This window comes from Thermothielavioides terrestris, chromosome 2 (assembly GCF_000226115.1).
Source record: "Thermothielavioides terrestris NRRL 8126 chromosome 2, complete sequence".
Lineage (NCBI taxonomy): Eukaryota > Fungi > Ascomycota > Sordariomycetes > Sordariales > Chaetomiaceae > Thermothielavioides > Thermothielavioides terrestris.
Window position 1 is genome coordinate 9,428,490 of NC_016458.1, and position 16,042 is coordinate 9,444,531.

Below are 16,042 nucleotides of genomic sequence, written 5' to 3' on the forward strand. Positions count from 1 at the left end.
GGTCCAAGCTGTAATTAAATATGATACCACGGGCATATGGCAGTGGCAGCAGAGGGGTTCTGTAATAGCATGGGGTCAGCCTCAGGGTGGGAGGGCGAGTGGCCGACCAAAAGGGCCCGGGCATTCGTTGTCCACAAAGGAACCTATCCAGATGAGAGATCAAGATGCCCGGCCGCAGAGTGCTTGACATGGCAGAGACCTGCATCCGAGGCAATGCAGGCAACGCGCTTCCCCGCGAATGCCCTACTGCGGAGGGTCACAGCCGGGAGTGGACTGGGCCCGGCGGCGAATCGGGACTTAGTCTCATTCATATTAATGCTTGGCAAAGTGCTGCTCGTGTATGGATCCGGGAATACATGGGCTTGTATAGTGCGGATGAAGTACCGGTGCCGCTGATCGGCGTGCTCGACCGGCAGAGATTCGTGGGGTAGACTTTTGCCTAAATGTGTCTTAGGGGGGACCGGTGGTCATTCATGCTAAACGGGCGGCAATCTAGGGCTGGGCCAGGCGGACCCCTTGGAGAGACGGCAGACATCAACGGTGATGATGGACTTGACTAACCTCACTGGGGCCCATTGCATTTCTTCCAGGCTCTGCAGGCAACCGCGAGCGGATTCAACTATGAGAGAGGCTTGTCCAGTTAATATGACGACTCGGCGGATAAAATCATGCTGCCGAATGTGGGCGCACACTCTTGTCCTGGTTGAGCTGAACCGGGACTCTGTGTTCTCCGGCCTTCCAACCAGCGCTCAACAGGTCGGTCTCGGATTGCAACATATTGGCTAGGTACCATGCCGGCCTTCCAGGCCCCTTACCAAAGGGCGAAGGAGAGACAGGGAGTGTTAGACGTGACCACGCACAGTCTTTGTCCGGCCGCCCATTCACTTCGATGCCGGTGTTTCAACCGAGTCGTCTGTCCCACAGGTTTGTAAGATGTCGGTGAAGTGGCATTTTCGCTACATTGTCGCCCGCTCGTGGGAGTGGAGGACTCACAGAGGGATCTCGAACATCTTTACGTGAGCACAACTGATTTGATCCACGCACTGCTGACTGGCTCCGTGTGGGTGGAGCTATTGCAACATCACATTAAACAAGATCGGGACTTGGAGATAAGTGTCTCCTTTGAATAACACGCTCCTCGGGCAAAAGGGTTCAAGAATGCTGAACGTGATATCGAGGGGCATATGCATATGGAGTTTAGTTCTTCCATTGGCCATAGATATTTACGAAATTGTAACCGTTTCCACCAAGAAGACGCGATGGTGTGTGGAAAAATCCCGAAGCAAACTTCGACGAACGGCTCAGGCAACCGGAGAACAGTATGCCGAGAGGGCCAGCTGGTTAGTTTCCACTGTCCTGCCGCGCCAAGAGGCCATCGGCGACCTCGGTAAACTCCTTCTCAAACTGCAGCTTCTCTCTCCAGCGCGCGGGGATCGCGTCGACGCCGTCCCTCGCGCCGAGGAGACCGCCGGCGATGGCGCCGTTCGTGTCGGCGTCCTGGCCGAAGCGCACCACGTCGATTAGGACCTCCTCCAGCGGGCGCGGATCGAACAGAGCGGCGACGGCGAGGGTCAGCGACTCGAGGACGTACCCGGACGCCTTGTTGAGCAGCGCCTTGGACGCGTTCGCGGCTCCTTTGGGTCCGTTCTCGGCCAGGTCCCGCACCCGAATCAGCGACTTGCCCGCGTCCATGGCTGCGCCGACCTTCTGCGCGGCGCGCGCCATCTTGACCTGCCGATTGGCCGTGGGCTCCGCCGCGGCGACCGCCGCCGCCCGCTCCACCGCGTCCTTGCCGGCCTGAAAGGCCCCCTCGGGCGACGTCCCGTCGACCAGGGCGCGCACGACGGCGTTGTACGCGGCGCAGGCGATGGTGCAGTGGAAGTCGTCGTGCGTGATGGCCGAGATGTCGATCGTCTCGGCGAAGGCCCTCTCTGCGTCGGGCTGGAACAGGGCGGTGGGGATGCAGCGCATGAGCGAGCCGTTGCCGAGGAGGGCCTCGCCGGCGCCCGAGGTGCGCGGATCGCCGGTCTTCTTGAACTTGGTGATTCCAATGACCGTGGCGAGGCCGACGTCGCGGGGTTGCTGGCCGGGCGTGCGGCCGGGCCAGCGGCCTTCGTACCAGTCGACCATGTGATGCGCGGCCCGCGCGACGACGTAGGGCGGCGCTGACGGGGGCAGCGGGGGCGGGTTCAGCTGCGCGGCGTCGCGGTAGGCGAGCAGCACGGCGCGCGTCAGGTCCGTGTCGTCGGTGGCGTGCCCCGGCGGCCAGCCGAACGGCCCGCCGCCGACAATGTCGCGCACGCCGTCGGGGTAGTTGGCCTGGACGTCCTCCCAGGCGGCGAACTCGACCGTGGCGCCGAGCGCGTCGCCGGCGTGCACGCCCAGCAGGGCGCCAAGGATCCGCTCGCGGCGGCTCACAGTTGACAGCGACATGAGGATCGGGTGATGGTGAGGTTGTGTAGTTGTGCGTGCGGGGTCTGGCGCGGGTCTGACGGTCTGTTTGGTGGTTGCTGCCTGCTCAGCTTTCCCGTTCTGGCGCTACCAACGCCCAACGCGTCCGTTTGTCAACGTTTGCCAGCTCCTTGAATCGGAGAGGTACCTACTCGGCCAAACCGTGGTGGTCTGTATGGTGTCTTGCCGTCGTCGCCCTTCGCATCGATGTCGTCCACACGGTCTCCAGCCCGCAACTTGATAGGCAGAATTATTGGCCCCGAACAACATTGTGGCATGGAACTTGTGTTTAGCTCCACCATTTTCTGATTGACTTCGATAGTCTTGGCAACGGGCACCCGAGGCTGGGAGGAATCGAATCCATCAATGCGTTTGGGCGGCGTTTTTCCCTAGAAATTGTCGATCGGTTTGGTAGATGGCAGGCCCCGAAATCGGTGATCGTGATGCGCAAACTCTTACCTGGTGCGGTATTCGATAAGGCTTTGTCTGTGATGAACTACGAACGGAACGACCAACAGCCAAGGGGCGGCGGCAACAACACCGCTGTCTCTTAAAAAACGGCAACTGAAACAGAACGCACGGCATCCTTCACGAGAGCGAATTGGGCCTGCTGTCTGCCAGCAACGGATAGTCTATTCCAACCAAAACAACGCCGCTACTTTGCCCGAATATCCAACGCAGCAAGGCCGGTTGCGGCCGCCCGCCTACGGCAGCCCGCTCTGGCCGTCTGCGGCGCCCAGCCGGGCCTCCTCGGCCTCGGTCAGCTTGAGCGCCTCGTGCACGTCGTCGACAAAGTGGTGCTCGCCGCCGGCGAGGTCGACGATGCCGCTGCGGCGCAGCAGACGGCCGAAGGGGGAGTCGCGCCCCGGCCCGCGGCTGAAGAAGATGCGCACGCCGCGCTGGCGGTAGTCGCGCACGATCTCCTCGAGCACCTGGGTGCCGCTGCCGTCGAGCGAGGTGACGCCGTGGATGTCGAAGATGATGTTGCGGTTGCAGTCCTCGCGGCGGAGGCGCGGCAGGGCCGGGTGGGCGAGCCCCGTGCCGTACAGCTCGAGGCGGCGCAGGCGCGCCTTGAGCTCGCCTGTGTTGGCGAACGTCAGCGGCTCGGGGATCTTGACGATCAGGCAGCCCTCGATGAACTCGAGCCGGTCGAGGTTCGCCTCGGCGTTCTCGAACCGGTTGGTGCCGGGGATGCGGCCGAGGATCTGGATGCGCGGCCGCGTCGCGTGGCGGATGACCTGCAGCACCGAGAGGCCGACGCCGATGGCCATGCCGAACGAGAGCGAGAAGAAGATGGTGGCGAGCACGATGACCGTCATCAGGCCGAGCTCCTGCCATGCGCGGATCCGCACGAAGAAGGACACGTCGTGGGGGCACTCCTCGATCAGCGACCAGGCGACGACGCTGATCAGCGACGACAAGACCGGCTTCTGGGGGCGGATCAGCCGGGGCGCTGGGCGGGAGCCAAGAGGCGCGCACACGGACCTGTATGGGGAAGGACGCTAGACGGAACTCACCGGCAGATAGTAGAAGTAGGGCAGCAGGACGAGGATGCAGAGCAGAGTGAGGCCGCTGAGCAGGATCGAGGCGACGGGGGTGCGGCCGCCGGTGGCCTTGTTGACCTTGCTGCGGCCGTAGCCGCCGAAGGCGGGCAGGCTCATGAAGCAGGCGCCGACGATGTTGGCGGTGCCGAGGGCGACCAGCTCGCGGTTGGGGCTCAGCTGGATGCCGGCGAATCCGTCGGGGCCGAGGCTCTTCGCAGCGACCGAGGACTCGAAGAAACCGAGCAGGGCGATCAGGAAGGAGGTGCTCATGGCGTCGCGCATGTGCGGCAGGTTGGCGGGCTGCAGCGGCCAGCGGAAGGTGAACGGGTGGCCGCTGGCGGCCTCGACCTTGCCGAGCACGGCGACGCCGGCCCGGTCCCACTGGTACCAGTATGCCAGGAACGCGGACAGCACGACGACGATGAAGCGGTCCGGGACGTAGGCGACCGCCGGGTAGCGCGGCTGCAGGCGGCGCTTGACCTCGCGGCAGACCATGATGACGGCGAAGCTGGTGGCGGCGACGGCCAGGGTCAGCGTGTGCACCTGGTCGAGGTGGCGGAAGATGAAGGCGAGCTTGTCGACGCTGCTGGCGTGGCCGAGGTGGGCGCGGTCGGCGAGGCCGCTGAGGCCTAGCTCGGGCACGAGCTGGTCGACGGCGACGACGACGCCGATGGCGCTGATGAAGCCGCGCAGGAACGGTCGCGAGAGCACGTTGTCGAGGAAGCCGAGGCGGGCGACGCCGGCGATCAGGACCATGGCGCCCGACATGCCGGCCACGATGCCGCACAGGCGGGCGTGCATCGTGGCGTCGTCGTCGGTGGTGCGGCCGCGGTCGACGCTCGTCTTGACGACGGTGCCGACCAGCAGCGACCCTGCCGCCTCGGGGCCGACGACCATGGCCGGGCAGCTGCCGAGCAGGGCGTATACGAGCGGGTTGAAGACGAAGGAGTACAGGCCGTTGAGCGGCGGCACGTGGGCGAGATTGTCGGCGAGCGACAGGGCCATGGGCACGTACATGCCGGCCACGGTCAGCGCGCCGACGAAGTCGCCCTTGAAGTAGGACCAGCTGTACTCGGGCGCCCACGCTATGACGGGGAGGTAGTACGAGAGGTACCTAGGGTGCGCGGGGCAGTTAGCAGCAGCTGGGGGGAAGGACGGGGGAAGGGAGATTTCACGGCCGCTGGGGGCCTGACTCGACGCTCACATCAAGGCAGAGTGCTTCACGCCGTGACGCCGGGCCAGGGCGCTCGTCGCGCTCATCTTCTTGCTCCGGATCTTGGCAGCCCACCGCTTCCTCCAGCTGCCGGGTCTGTCAGACGGGCCGTCGGCGGCGCCCTCGCCCTCGGACTCGGACGGGCTGGCCAAGTCGGCGGCGAGGCTGCTGCCCGTGGGGCTCGTCGGGCGCGGCGAAAAGGTGCCGTGGGAGCAGGGGCCCTCGTGCGCCTGCTCGCGGAGGTCGAGCGCGTCGAGCAGCGCGGTCGCCTCGGTCGGGCGCGGCCTGCTGGGGCCGGCGGCATGGCGGTGCGGCGGGACGGAGACGGCGTGGCTCACAGGCGAGCCCGGCTCGGACGGCTCGGACGGCTCGTCGGTCGAGCTGGCGGACGACACCGTGAACGTGTTCCGCAGCCCGCTGGGGTGCGCGGGCGCGTGGTCGTGGCCCGGACGGGGGTGCGGCCGAGAAGACATGGTCCGGTGTCACCTCGCGGGGCGCCGAGAGCGCAGCATCGATGAATGGGAGGGGCGGGGGAGGGACAGAATCGGCGCGCGGGACGCGACAGAAGAGTGCGGATTGCAGCCGTCAATCGCCGTCGACAGTGCGCCACAGCGTCGGGTGCAGGCGCTCGGTGCAAGGCGCCTTTTCTTCGTTCCAGTCTGCGGCCATCGGTGGGGCAAACACTGGGAGCGGTCTGGCTGGGAGCGGTCTGCGAAACGGAGGAAGCCTGAAGGACGGGGGCAAGCCTTGCGGTTTCGGAAGGCGGGCCTCCCGTGGTTCGGCAAGGGTCCGAGTGTGGGGAGTTGGAGCAAAAATCGCTGCGGAAAATCGCGGAGCCGGCCCCGCCCTGTGGAAGATGCGAAGCTCGCTCTCCAATGAAAATCAATGCATTTCCTCTTTCCTTTCACTTCCCACGACTCAAGGCATGTCTGGGGCCAGTGGGGCTGACATATCGACAGAGCAACCGTGTGCGGATGACATTACTGCCGAATGGCATCTCGCCCCTATGCTCCGTCTTGAAAACAGCCTACCTTCGATGAGATGTTGTCAATCCTGCTGCATCCATGGATCCTTTGGCGGGAGGGAATCCTAATGATGGTTTATTAGGTAGTAACTGAGTCGTTGCGTCGCCAAATTCACCAGGAGACCAACATGGCGATCCGGGGTCGTTGTAAGTTCCAGCATCCAGCTTCTCGTAGTTCCCTCTTCGGGAGCCGCCCGGGCCCGCGCCTTGGGCTCTGCGGCAGATGGCCCTTACAGAAGTGGTTGTGCCCAGGCGCACCAGGCGCGCGCCGACGCAACGGCAGGTGTGCCCGGACTGCTAGCTCTCCGTGGCGCGAATTCCGAGCTTTCGACAACGCGGTGGCCTGTCACCCGTCGACGGTGACCAACCTTTGGCAAGACTAGTGAACCAATAGGCGCCGGACATGGCCCGAGGCAAAGCGTCACTCCTGGGCCCCTGTTGAATCCAGGTGACGCGATGTCGCAGTGGGAGAGGACCGCGGACTACCTTCCGTGCAGACCTCGCAGCGAAGGGAGAACCAGTTCAGTTTCGGTGGCGAATGAGAACAATTGCGCCCGGCTGCTTCAGCTGTCTGCAGCCAAGAACCATCGCTTTGCGCGAGCACCTTCAGTTGGCGCTCGGACTTCACCGCCAAATGAGTGGCTTGCCGAGCCTACTAGCCCGGGCCTGCATGCCTTCAGCTGATAACTGGGCCTCGAGCGGTCGACAGTGCGAAGCTTACTTCTCTCCTTCTCCCTTTCGTCTATTGCGACCTTGTCCGGCACCGAAGCCGTCAGCGGCCAGCCTCTGCTCTGCCAACAGGCACCTGCAGGAACACGACAATGGTGACGACGCCGAATCAGGGCCCTGCCACGCGGCTCTTTACGCCCCCGGCGTCGTGCGTGAGCACCACCACGTACACGACAGAGATCTCCGGCTCGCCCACCGGCTTCACGCTCGGCACCGACCTCGACTGCTTCCCGCCGCCCACGTCCGCGCTGGTCTCGCCCGCCACTAGCTTCGTCAAGCTGTACTCGCCGGGAATCTGCCCGGTCGGCTACAACTATGCCGGCCCATGTACGCCGAGGAGCGACTGGTCCCTGCGTGATCTCTTGTCACCGTGCTAATGCCAGCACTCCAGTCACCTGGTCCATCAGCGGCCAAAACTACGACGACAGCGTCACCAGATATATTTGCTGCCCTGGGTTTGTGCACCCCCATGTTTCACAACATTCTCCTTCGCCGCCGTCGCTTTCAGTTTTACCTTCGCCGGCTGCTGACGCTGGGCTGTCGCTACGGGTGATTCGAAGCTCCTACTCCACCTATTCTTTAACGTTCTATGACTACCAGATCTGCGTGGTCTCGACCGACTTTGTGCCGCACGCCACGGCCGTCGACAGCACGCTGCCGCCGCACACCGCCGTGGCCACCTTCGCGTTTGGAGATGCGGACACCAGCGTGACCGCCAGCCCTATCATCGTCGCTTGGCGGGACAGGGACCAGGAGGTGCTGGATGCACTAGCTGAGGACGGCGTCTCGGTCAGGTGGCCGCCCGCGGAGGCCGCGAGGTATGTGCTTATCAACCATAGACAGGATTGGGAGAGCGAGCGCAGACCTGACGGGCGGTACCCATCCAGGAAAACCAAAATTATCCTCCTCAGCGTGCTCATTCCCGTTGGAGTCATCCTGCTCGCCGGGGTCGCCTGGCTCTACCGGCTGCGCAAGAAGGGCCGCCTGCGCGGGGGGCCGTCGTGGTTGCGCGGCGTCGGTCCGCGTGGGCACGGGAGGCAGCACGCAGACGCGCTGGATGACGCGGTGCTGAAGCCGGAGCTCCATGCCGAGTCCCGCCGTCTCTCCTGCGCAGCCGAGCCGGGACCGCACGAGGCGCCTGGCGAACCGGCCGCCGCGCGGGAGGCGGACTCGCGGCAGGTGCTCCGCGTTGCAGAAGCCGACGGCAGCCCGGCACGCGCATGGAGCGAGACGGCGGCAGAACTCCCGGGTGCAAACGCGCCCGGGACCACCGCGGGTCGGTATTAAGTTTGAAAGGGGGCCTTGCGGCGACCGGGCGGGAGTCGTGTTGGGTCACACGCATGGGCCTTGGAGGCGGTTGGGTATCTACAGGGCGTTTTGCTCCTAGTAATCATTGCGTGATAAGAGTTAGTGCGGCATCAAGCCGAAACTCAGGATCGGTGACCCAGGACCTCGCAGGTAGATGTCAACCCGTCACATCCGGCAGCTGAATATGATTGAGAGAAAGGTACGGTTCTCCCATCGTAGATTCTCGTAAATTCGGCAAAGCGTATGTAGCGATTCCCCCTAGCAACTCCCGGGTATCAAGTCCTCTCACCGCACCACCAAATCAATCAAATAACTCGCTGATCTCGTCGCCCTCGTCCGGCGTGACCGCGAGCTCCAGCAGCTCGTGCGCCCGCTCGACCGTCTCGGCGTCGATGCCGGCCTCGAGCACCAGGTCCTCCTCGGCGAAGTTGAGCCGCGCGAGCGCGAGGTAGTAGCGCTGCGAGCCGCCGTGAGAGGCTGCCAGCTTCGCCGGGATATTCGCCGCGTCGGCCGTCCGCGGGTCGGTGGCGAGGAAATGCAGCAGCCAGGTGGCCTGCGCAATGATCTGGCATAGCACCGTCATCGGGTCCGGCGTCAACTCTTCGGGGGGCGGCTCCTCCTCTGGCAAGTCCGGCAACTTGGGTTTCCTGGCGTTGGCCTCCCGCGGTTCCACAGCCATCGGGCCATCGCCCTCCGCATGAGTTTCGCTCGCGACGCTGCGGTCCACATCCATCTGGTCGCCCGGTTCCGTGAGCGAGTCGCTGGTGCCCACGAACTCGGCCGTCGTCATTGGCAGCTCCGCGTCGTACAGCCGGTCAATAGCCCAGCACAGCACCGCCACGAGCCGCGGGATGGCGACGTCGCTCTGGGCAAGATGCAAGGCACCGAACGGGCTCGTTGCGAAGACGGCGAGCGTCCCGAGCGCGGCCGACCGCACGGCGGTCTCCTTGGCCGAGCCCGGCGCTGCCCACCGCGGCGAGTCGCGGAGGAAGGACGAGACACAGTCGATCACGGTAGCCGCAGCCTCGGCGGGGCTGCGCACCTTGGTACGGCCGCTCGGCAGGTCCGTTGTCGAGGGAATCGGCCCGATGCTGTCGGGCGCGGCCGAAGTCCGTAGCAGCAACATCATGGCCATCCAGTCGGCCTCCGGGTGCTTCGGGGAGAGCATCGTCAGGGCGAACTCGAGCTCCATGGTCCTCCAGAATTCGGTCTGGGCGTCGGCGGGGCCGGACTCTCCCAGGGGCCGTGGCAGGCAGCCCAGCGCGGCAAGGTAGAGCAGCGAAAGGCACTGGACGACGTCGATGTTGAGGCGCAGCCGCTGGGTGACGGCGTCCGAGTGCTCGGACAGGTCGCCGTCGCCGTGGAGACGAGGTAGCGCTACGAGGCGGCACGTTGTCGCGCATACGGGGATGAGCGACGAGATAACATGCGGGGCGACATCCACGGTGTTCAGCTCGAGCGCGTACGAGAGCAGGGCGGCGAGGTAGTAGATCGGCTCGTAGTACCGTTCCGTCAGGCAGCGGTGCCACAGCTCGATAAGCAGGTCGGCGAAGTCAACCAGCAGGCGCAGCGGCTCACCGGGCTTGCCCATCTGGGGCAGCTGGTGGAAGACGATGGAAGCCAGTGACCGCTTGGGATCCGAGGGGAAGGCGTAGTGCGAGAACGCATCAAATGTCGGCGGCTGGCCTCGGCTCGCCGCGTGGTCGAGGAAGAGCCGGAGGAACTGCGGGCACAGTCAGCCACGTGCGCATCTTCCGGATGGCGCGGACTTACGTCGACGGGCCAGGGCTGGTGGGCCGTTGGGGGCAGTGGCGGCGTGCTGGCGTGGGCTTCGCCGAACAGGGCGTCTCCGGTGTCGGTCTCGAGAGCGAAAGAGGGGCTGTCGACGGTCGGGCGCTTCCTCTTGCCCTTGGTCGGGGTGCGCTCGCCGGCCGGGTCCTTGCGCCGCAGCGTCTGCGCCTTGGTGGGACTCGACAGCAGCTCGACGCCGTCGAACCCGTCGGCCATGCCCCAGGTGCGGTCCTTCTTCGGGGTGCCCGGGGCATCCTTCCGCCTGGCCTTCGCGCGGCCGAGTCCCTCTCTAAGGTCCTGGCGGGCGAATTGCAGCTCGGTGGCCACGGTGCGCTCGGCGGCGCGCGCCTGCTCGGCGAGGCGCTCCTGCTTGGCGAGCTGCTCGGCGGCTTCCTTCTTCAGGCGAGCGACGTCAGCCTCGTGCGCGGCGCGGCTCTTTTCGTACCTGGACCGCAGGATGGCGGCCTCGCCCTTGGCGTCCGTAAGGTCCGACTGGAGCTCGACCAGGCGCGCTTGCAGGGCCGCGATGATCTCGTTCTGGTTGGTCGCGCCGGCCGGGATCGGCTGGGGCGGACGGGCGAACTGCGACTGCCGGGGCGGCTGCTGCGGCTGCGGCTGCTGCTGCGGGCGGGCGGGCGGCCTGGGGGGCGGCAGCACAGGAAGCCTCTGTGACGGCCCAGCGGGATAACGCTGCGATGGCTGTGGCTGCGGAGCCGGGCGGGACGGCGGGTATTGTTGTATCCGCGCAGGCGGCAGATGCGGGGGCTGATTCCATCGCTGGGTCGGTCCGGGAGCACGGCCGTGCGGCGGGCGGGGCTGCTGGGCGGGCAGGGACTGCGGCGGCGGCGGCGGGCGGGGCGGCGGCTGTGCGTGCTCGTCGACGACGACAGTGTCGTCAAGGTCGTCATCGTCGAAGTCATCGTCGAAATTGAAGCCGTCGTTCGTCGGGGCTCGTGTCGGGGCCTGCGTCGGAGCTTGCTTCGGGGCCTGGGTCAGCTGCAGCGCGCGGTCCTCGAGCTCCTGCAGCACCGTGTCGTTCAGCTCGTCGAAGCCGTCGTCCGAGAACTCATCCATGGTCGCAGGCGCTCGCGTGGCCCATCGCTGGCCATGGCATTGGAACTCGCAGGGCGGTGTTGAGCGTTGCGCCGTTCACGTCTGCTCGTGTGACGCGCAGCGTGTGGGGGCAATTGAAGCACAGGGAAGCGGTCGCGGTCGCTGCGTTTGTAACTCGCGGATAGCCAATGGGGGCGCGCTCTGACAGCAGCTGTGGCCCTGACCCTGTGGCCCTGACCCTGTCGCATCAAGGACTCGGTTCTCGGCGTGCGATCTCTCCAATTTGTGCTGAGAATGCGATTTACGGCACCAGTCTCCACTGTAGGACTCCCGGTGCAATCAGAATACGGATGGATACCTGTACCGTACGGATGTCACATAGGTACCTTAGTTACGCTCTGATTCTTACCGGGGATCGCTAGAGCAGTACGGAGGTGAAAAAGGAAGAAATGAGAAGCAGAAAAGCAAAGTAACATGGGGAATATCCCTATATTTCGAAGAAGAATGCGGATTGAGTCAACGGGCATGCAGCGGTGCAGTGTGTTAACTGGCGGCCGCCACAGCCCCGAGGTTCTGCCCCTGCACAATTGACGTAACGTTGGCACCCCGACAGGGTCGAAATTTCAGGACGCTAAGCCTCGGCCAGCAACTCCATACCAAGCATTCTTCATTCCGGCCGCTCAAGACAACCCCCCTGGGGATCCCGCCGTGCGCGACACGCAGCAGGAATCACCGGATCGTGGTCCTTTATATTGTCGAACGACCTCATCGAACGACCCAGCGACAATTCGGCGACCCGGTTCCCCCGAACGAGCCGAGCTCCAAGCCCGCTCCGCGCCTCCTCGCGCAGTGAACCCTCCTCCGCCGGAGCAACCGGCAGCGCCCAGCGCCCAGCGCCCAGCACAACCAACAGCCCTTCCCAATGACGGGCAGATCTCGCCGGGGGGTCAAGTTCCCCCACAGCAGCAAACATGTCAACGGCCATGCCGACGGCCGCCGGCCCAGCTTCAGCGACATAAGCGAAGAAGGGTCGTCGCCGAGCAAGGCGCGGGCCCTCGGGACGCTCGACAACATCCAGGAGGTGCGTGCAAGACTGCCTGTGATCCCGCCGACGGCCTGACTCGCTGACGGCTGCTAATGCCCTCCTCCCCGCCCGCAGAAACCGCCGTCCGACGAGCAGCAGCAGCTGTCCGAGTACGAGAAGAAAAAGGCCAACTTCATCACGCGCACCTTCTGGACCTTCGTCATGATCGGCGGCTTCTTTGCCGCGCTGCTGATGGGCCACGTCTACGTGCTGGTCATCATCACGGCCGTCCAGATCGTGTCGTTCAAGGAGGTCATCGCCATCGCCAACGTGCCGAGCCGCGCCCGCGACCTGCGGTCGACCAAGAGCCTGAACTGGTACTGGCTGGCCACCACCATGTACTTCCTATACGGCGAGAGCGTCGTCTACTACCTCAAGCACATCGTGCTGGTCGACAAGGTGCTGCTGCCGCTGGCGACGCACCACCGCTTTATCAGCTTCATCCTCTACGTGTTTGGTGGGTCCTTGCGCTCTCTCTCGCACGGTCTGGTCTGGGCTAACTCTGGCTGATCGTCCTCTCCCGCGCAAGGCTTCGTGTTCTTCGTCGGCTCGCTCAAGGCCGGCCACCTCAAGTTCCAGTTCTCGCAGTTCGCCTGGACGCACATGGCCCTGTTCCTCATCGTCGTGCAGGCGCACTTCATCATGAACAACGTGCTCGAGGGTCTGATCTGGTTCTTCCTGCCGGCCGCGCTCGTCATCACCAACGACATCTTCGCCTACGTCTGCGGCATCACCTTCGGCCGCACGCAGCTGATCAAGCTGTCGCCTAAGAAGACGGTCGAGGGCTTCGTCGGCGCCTGGGTCATGACGGTGCTCTTCGGCGTCGGCCTGACCAGCCTGCTGCTGCGGTCCAAGTACTTCATCTGCCCGGCCACCGACCTGGGCGCCAACGTGTTCACCGGCCTCGAGTGCGACCCGAACCCGGTCTTCATCCCGCGCGTCTACTCGACGCCGCCGCTCTTCTTCCTGCCGGCCGGCTACTCCCTCAGCGTGACCATGGCGCCCATGCAGATCCACACCTTCTTCTGGGCCAGCTTCGCCTCGCTCATCGCCCCCTTCGGCGGCTTCTTCGCCTCGGGCCTGAAGCGCACCTTCAAGATCAAGGACTTTGGCGACTCGATCCCCGGCCACGGCGGCATGACGGACCGCATGGACTGCCAGTTCATCATGGGCCTGTTCGCCTTTATCTACTACCACACCTTCATCGCCTTCAAGCGGTCCTCGGTCAGCCACGTCATGGAGCTGGCCATCATGGAGTTGACGGCCGACGAGCAGCTCGAGGTCATCAAGGGCGTGCTCAAGTACCTGACCAACCAGGGCGTCGTCGGGCCCGAGGTAAGCTCTGATTCTGCACGTCACCCGCGGGACGCAGGGGATCACTTGGCTAACATCAGTTCGCCGTGCAGATGCCCGCCTCGTTCGACAAGCTGCTCGCGGCGAACAGGCAGGGGTGAGTTGGACTTTGGATACGGCAGGCAGAGTGGGCCCCAGCGGCCCAGAAACGGTGCATTTCCCCCCGGCGTTCGGGTTGGAACAGGCGGGCTTTTTCGGATTCCCCGAGAACCATGTGTGTGCTATGAGAAGCGCTTCTGGCACTGTTGGGCGTAGCTTGGAATGCTGGGTAGCAACATGTGTATCAGTATTCGGCTGGAAATTGGGTGCCCAATTTGCAGTGTCCCTTGCATGGGTGACGGCCCGGTGATACGCGAACGTCCCTTTCGTCTACTCTGTACTCGCCCGCGTCATCTGGCCACTGGCTAAACACAGACACGTGCTATCCAAAACACTGGCTGCCGCTAAGTATAAATTATACACGAGTCCACGCTCCATGCCGCCGTCATTGCTCGTTCACAAACAGGCCGGCCATGCCCATGCCGGTGCCGACGCACATGCTGGTGAGCAGGATCTTCTTGCCGGTGCGGCGGCACTCGCTCAGGCCGGTGACGATCTGGCGGACGCCGGTGGCGCCGAGCGGGTGGCCCAGGGCGATGGCGCCGCCGCGCGGGTTCATCTTGGCCCAGTCGAGGCCGAGCGTGTCGCGGCAGTAGACGGCCATGCTGGCGAAGGCCTCGTTGATCTCGACCACGTCGACGTCGGCGAGCGTGAGGCCGTGCTGCGCGAGCAGCTTGGGAATCGCCACGGTCGGCCCGATGCCCATGATGCGCGGCGACAGCCCGGCCGTCGTCGAGCCGACGTACTTGGCCAGGATCGGCTGGCCCAGCCGGACGGCCGTCGACCGCTTCATCAGCAGCACGGCGGCGGCTGCGCTTGCCGTGTCAGTGGGCTGTCCAGACGAACACACCTAAAAAACCCCTCTGGCGACTCACCTCCATCGGTCACCTGGCTGGCGTTGCCGCCCGTCGTGGTCGGCCCCCACTGCGGGAAGGCGGGGCGGATCTTGGAAAGGCCCTCGAAGGTGGTGCCGGGCCGGATGCCGTCGTCGCGCGTCAGCGTGACCTCCTTCCACTCGCCGGCGGCGTCCCGGACGCGCGTCTTGATGGGCACGATCTCGTCGTCGAATAGGCCGGCCTTCTGGGCGCGCTCGGCGCGCTGGAAGCTCTCGGCGGCGTAGCGGTCCATGGCCTCGCGCGAGACGCCGAAGTCGCGGCTGACGTTCTCGCTCGTCCAGCCCATGGGCTGCATGGCGTCGACCGCCTCCTGCGAGTGTTTGGTGACCTCCTCGTCGAACGGCTTCTGGAGCGCGTCGCCGCCGATGGTCATCTGCTCGGCGCCGATGGCCACGCCGATCTCGATCGAGCCGCTGCTGATGGCGTGCGCGATGTCGGCGACCGCCTTGAGCCCGGACGAGCAGAAGCGGTTCAGACTCGAGGCGCTGGTCGTATTGGGGAAGCCGGCCGCCAGCAGGGCCGCGCGCAGCTTGTACGCGGCCTTGCCGTCTGAAACCTGCGGACCTCACGGCTGTCAGCGGGACGGGGAGATGAGCAGATGCGGGCACGGGTAACGGCGGCGGCGCACGTTTCCGAGGCAGATGTCCTCCACGAGGGCGGGGTCGAGGTTGCTCCGCTCGCGCACTTCCTTCAGCAGCGCGTAGATGAGGTACTCGAGGCTGGTGTCCTTGAAGCCGCCCTTGCGCGCCTTGGTCAGCGGCGTCCGCACGGCGAGCGTGATGACGATGTCGTCGGCATTCTTGCTGGTGCTGTGGCCGGGCGTCAGAGAGTGATCCAAGCGGGCAACCGGGAGGATGCAAGGGAACAGGGGGCGAACATCTGGGACAGCGCGCTGCCCGGGGACAGGTGCTTGAGGATGGAGCCGAGCCGCTCGACCGCCATTGTCGCAGCGAGATCAGTCAGATGCAGTCGGTCGCTCGGTTAGTCGGTCAGTCGCAGGCAGAATCCGGGGCCAGCAGACAGACGCTTTGTCGGGTTCTCCGGCTCAAATTGAAGCCAGCAACAGCTCAGATATACGTGGCGACAACGTTGTCGGCGGTGGATGGGCAGAGCAGGCAGCGGCGACGATGCCATTCCGCGGTGGGACGGTGGGGGCCGGTTTGCCGAGGCATCTCTCGGCCTCTTGTCACTGGCCTGGGCCTGGGGTAAACTGACCCGAGCCGGCTGGGCCGTGTCGGCTCTGCGGGGAAAGCCGTAGCAATGCCGCGGACCGCCAAAACGGGAGCCCGGCTCCGCTGTCGGCAGTTGCGAGCGCCGCCATTTTTTTTCTCACATAAAACCTGCGCATCCCGCTGGCGCGGTGGCAGGGAAGCAAAGTCGGAGTAAATGAGAAAGGCAGTTACTCCGTATAGCATGCTCGCCACGAGCCTTGCCCCCGGCTCATCGGGCCTTCGGCATCAGCTCCACTTCCGCGTCGATGGCTGCTCCGTGGATTGT

The 16,042-nt window shown here is 64.8% G+C and overlaps 5 protein-coding genes across 5 annotated transcripts; 2 read left to right on the top strand and 3 right to left on the bottom strand.

The window, feature by feature from the left end:
• Nucleotides 1-1,341: 1,341 nt before the first annotated feature.
• On the bottom strand, nucleotides 1,342-5,681 carry THITE_65959 (uncharacterized protein; the record flags this gene model as incomplete). Its single annotated transcript, XM_003653671.1, is given in 5 exon segments — nucleotides 1,342-2,538; nucleotides 2,554-2,674; nucleotides 3,160-3,881; nucleotides 3,969-5,109; nucleotides 5,200-5,681. 5 exon segments carry the CDS (start codon nucleotides 5,679-5,681, stop codon nucleotides 1,342-1,344), a joined length of 3,663 nt encoding a protein of 1,220 aa, XP_003653719.1.
• A 1,372-nt stretch (nucleotides 5,682-7,053) lies between these two features.
• On the top strand, nucleotides 7,054-8,248 carry THITE_151093 (uncharacterized protein; the record flags this gene model as incomplete). Its single annotated transcript, XM_003653672.1, has 2 exons — nucleotides 7,054-7,288; nucleotides 7,353-8,248. The coding sequence occupies 2 exons, from the start codon at nucleotides 7,054-7,056 to the stop codon at nucleotides 8,246-8,248; spliced, it is 1,131 nt and encodes a 376-aa protein (XP_003653720.1).
• Nucleotides 8,249-8,459: 211 nt separating this feature from the next.
• On the bottom strand, nucleotides 8,460-10,024 carry THITE_2116286 (uncharacterized protein; the record flags this gene model as incomplete). The annotated part of the gene is made up of 1 exon (XM_003653673.1): nucleotides 8,460-10,024. A coding segment is annotated over exon 1 (1,286 nt), but the record flags the coding sequence as incomplete, so codon positions are not given.
• A 1,714-nt stretch (nucleotides 10,025-11,738) lies between these two features.
• On the top strand, nucleotides 11,739-13,838 carry THITE_2116289 (uncharacterized protein). The gene is made up of 4 exons (XM_003653674.1): nucleotides 11,739-12,194; nucleotides 12,273-12,654; nucleotides 12,727-13,532; nucleotides 13,604-13,838. The coding sequence occupies exons 1-4, from the start codon at nucleotides 12,036-12,038 to the stop codon at nucleotides 13,649-13,651; spliced, it is 1,395 nt and encodes a 464-aa protein (XP_003653722.1). The 5' UTR covers nucleotides 11,739-12,035; the 3' UTR covers nucleotides 13,652-13,838.
• An 81-nt stretch (nucleotides 13,839-13,919) lies between these two features.
• THITE_2116292 (uncharacterized protein) lies at nucleotides 13,920-15,913 on the bottom strand. The gene is made up of 4 exons (XM_003653675.1): nucleotides 15,423-15,913; nucleotides 15,174-15,354; nucleotides 14,525-15,101; nucleotides 13,920-14,459 (listed from the first exon to the last, which is right to left on the bottom strand). Exons 1-4 carry the CDS (start codon nucleotides 15,485-15,487, stop codon nucleotides 14,035-14,037), a joined length of 1,248 nt encoding a protein of 415 aa, XP_003653723.1. The 5' UTR covers nucleotides 15,488-15,913; the 3' UTR covers nucleotides 13,920-14,034.
• Between the last annotated feature and the right edge of the window lie 129 nt (nucleotides 15,914-16,042).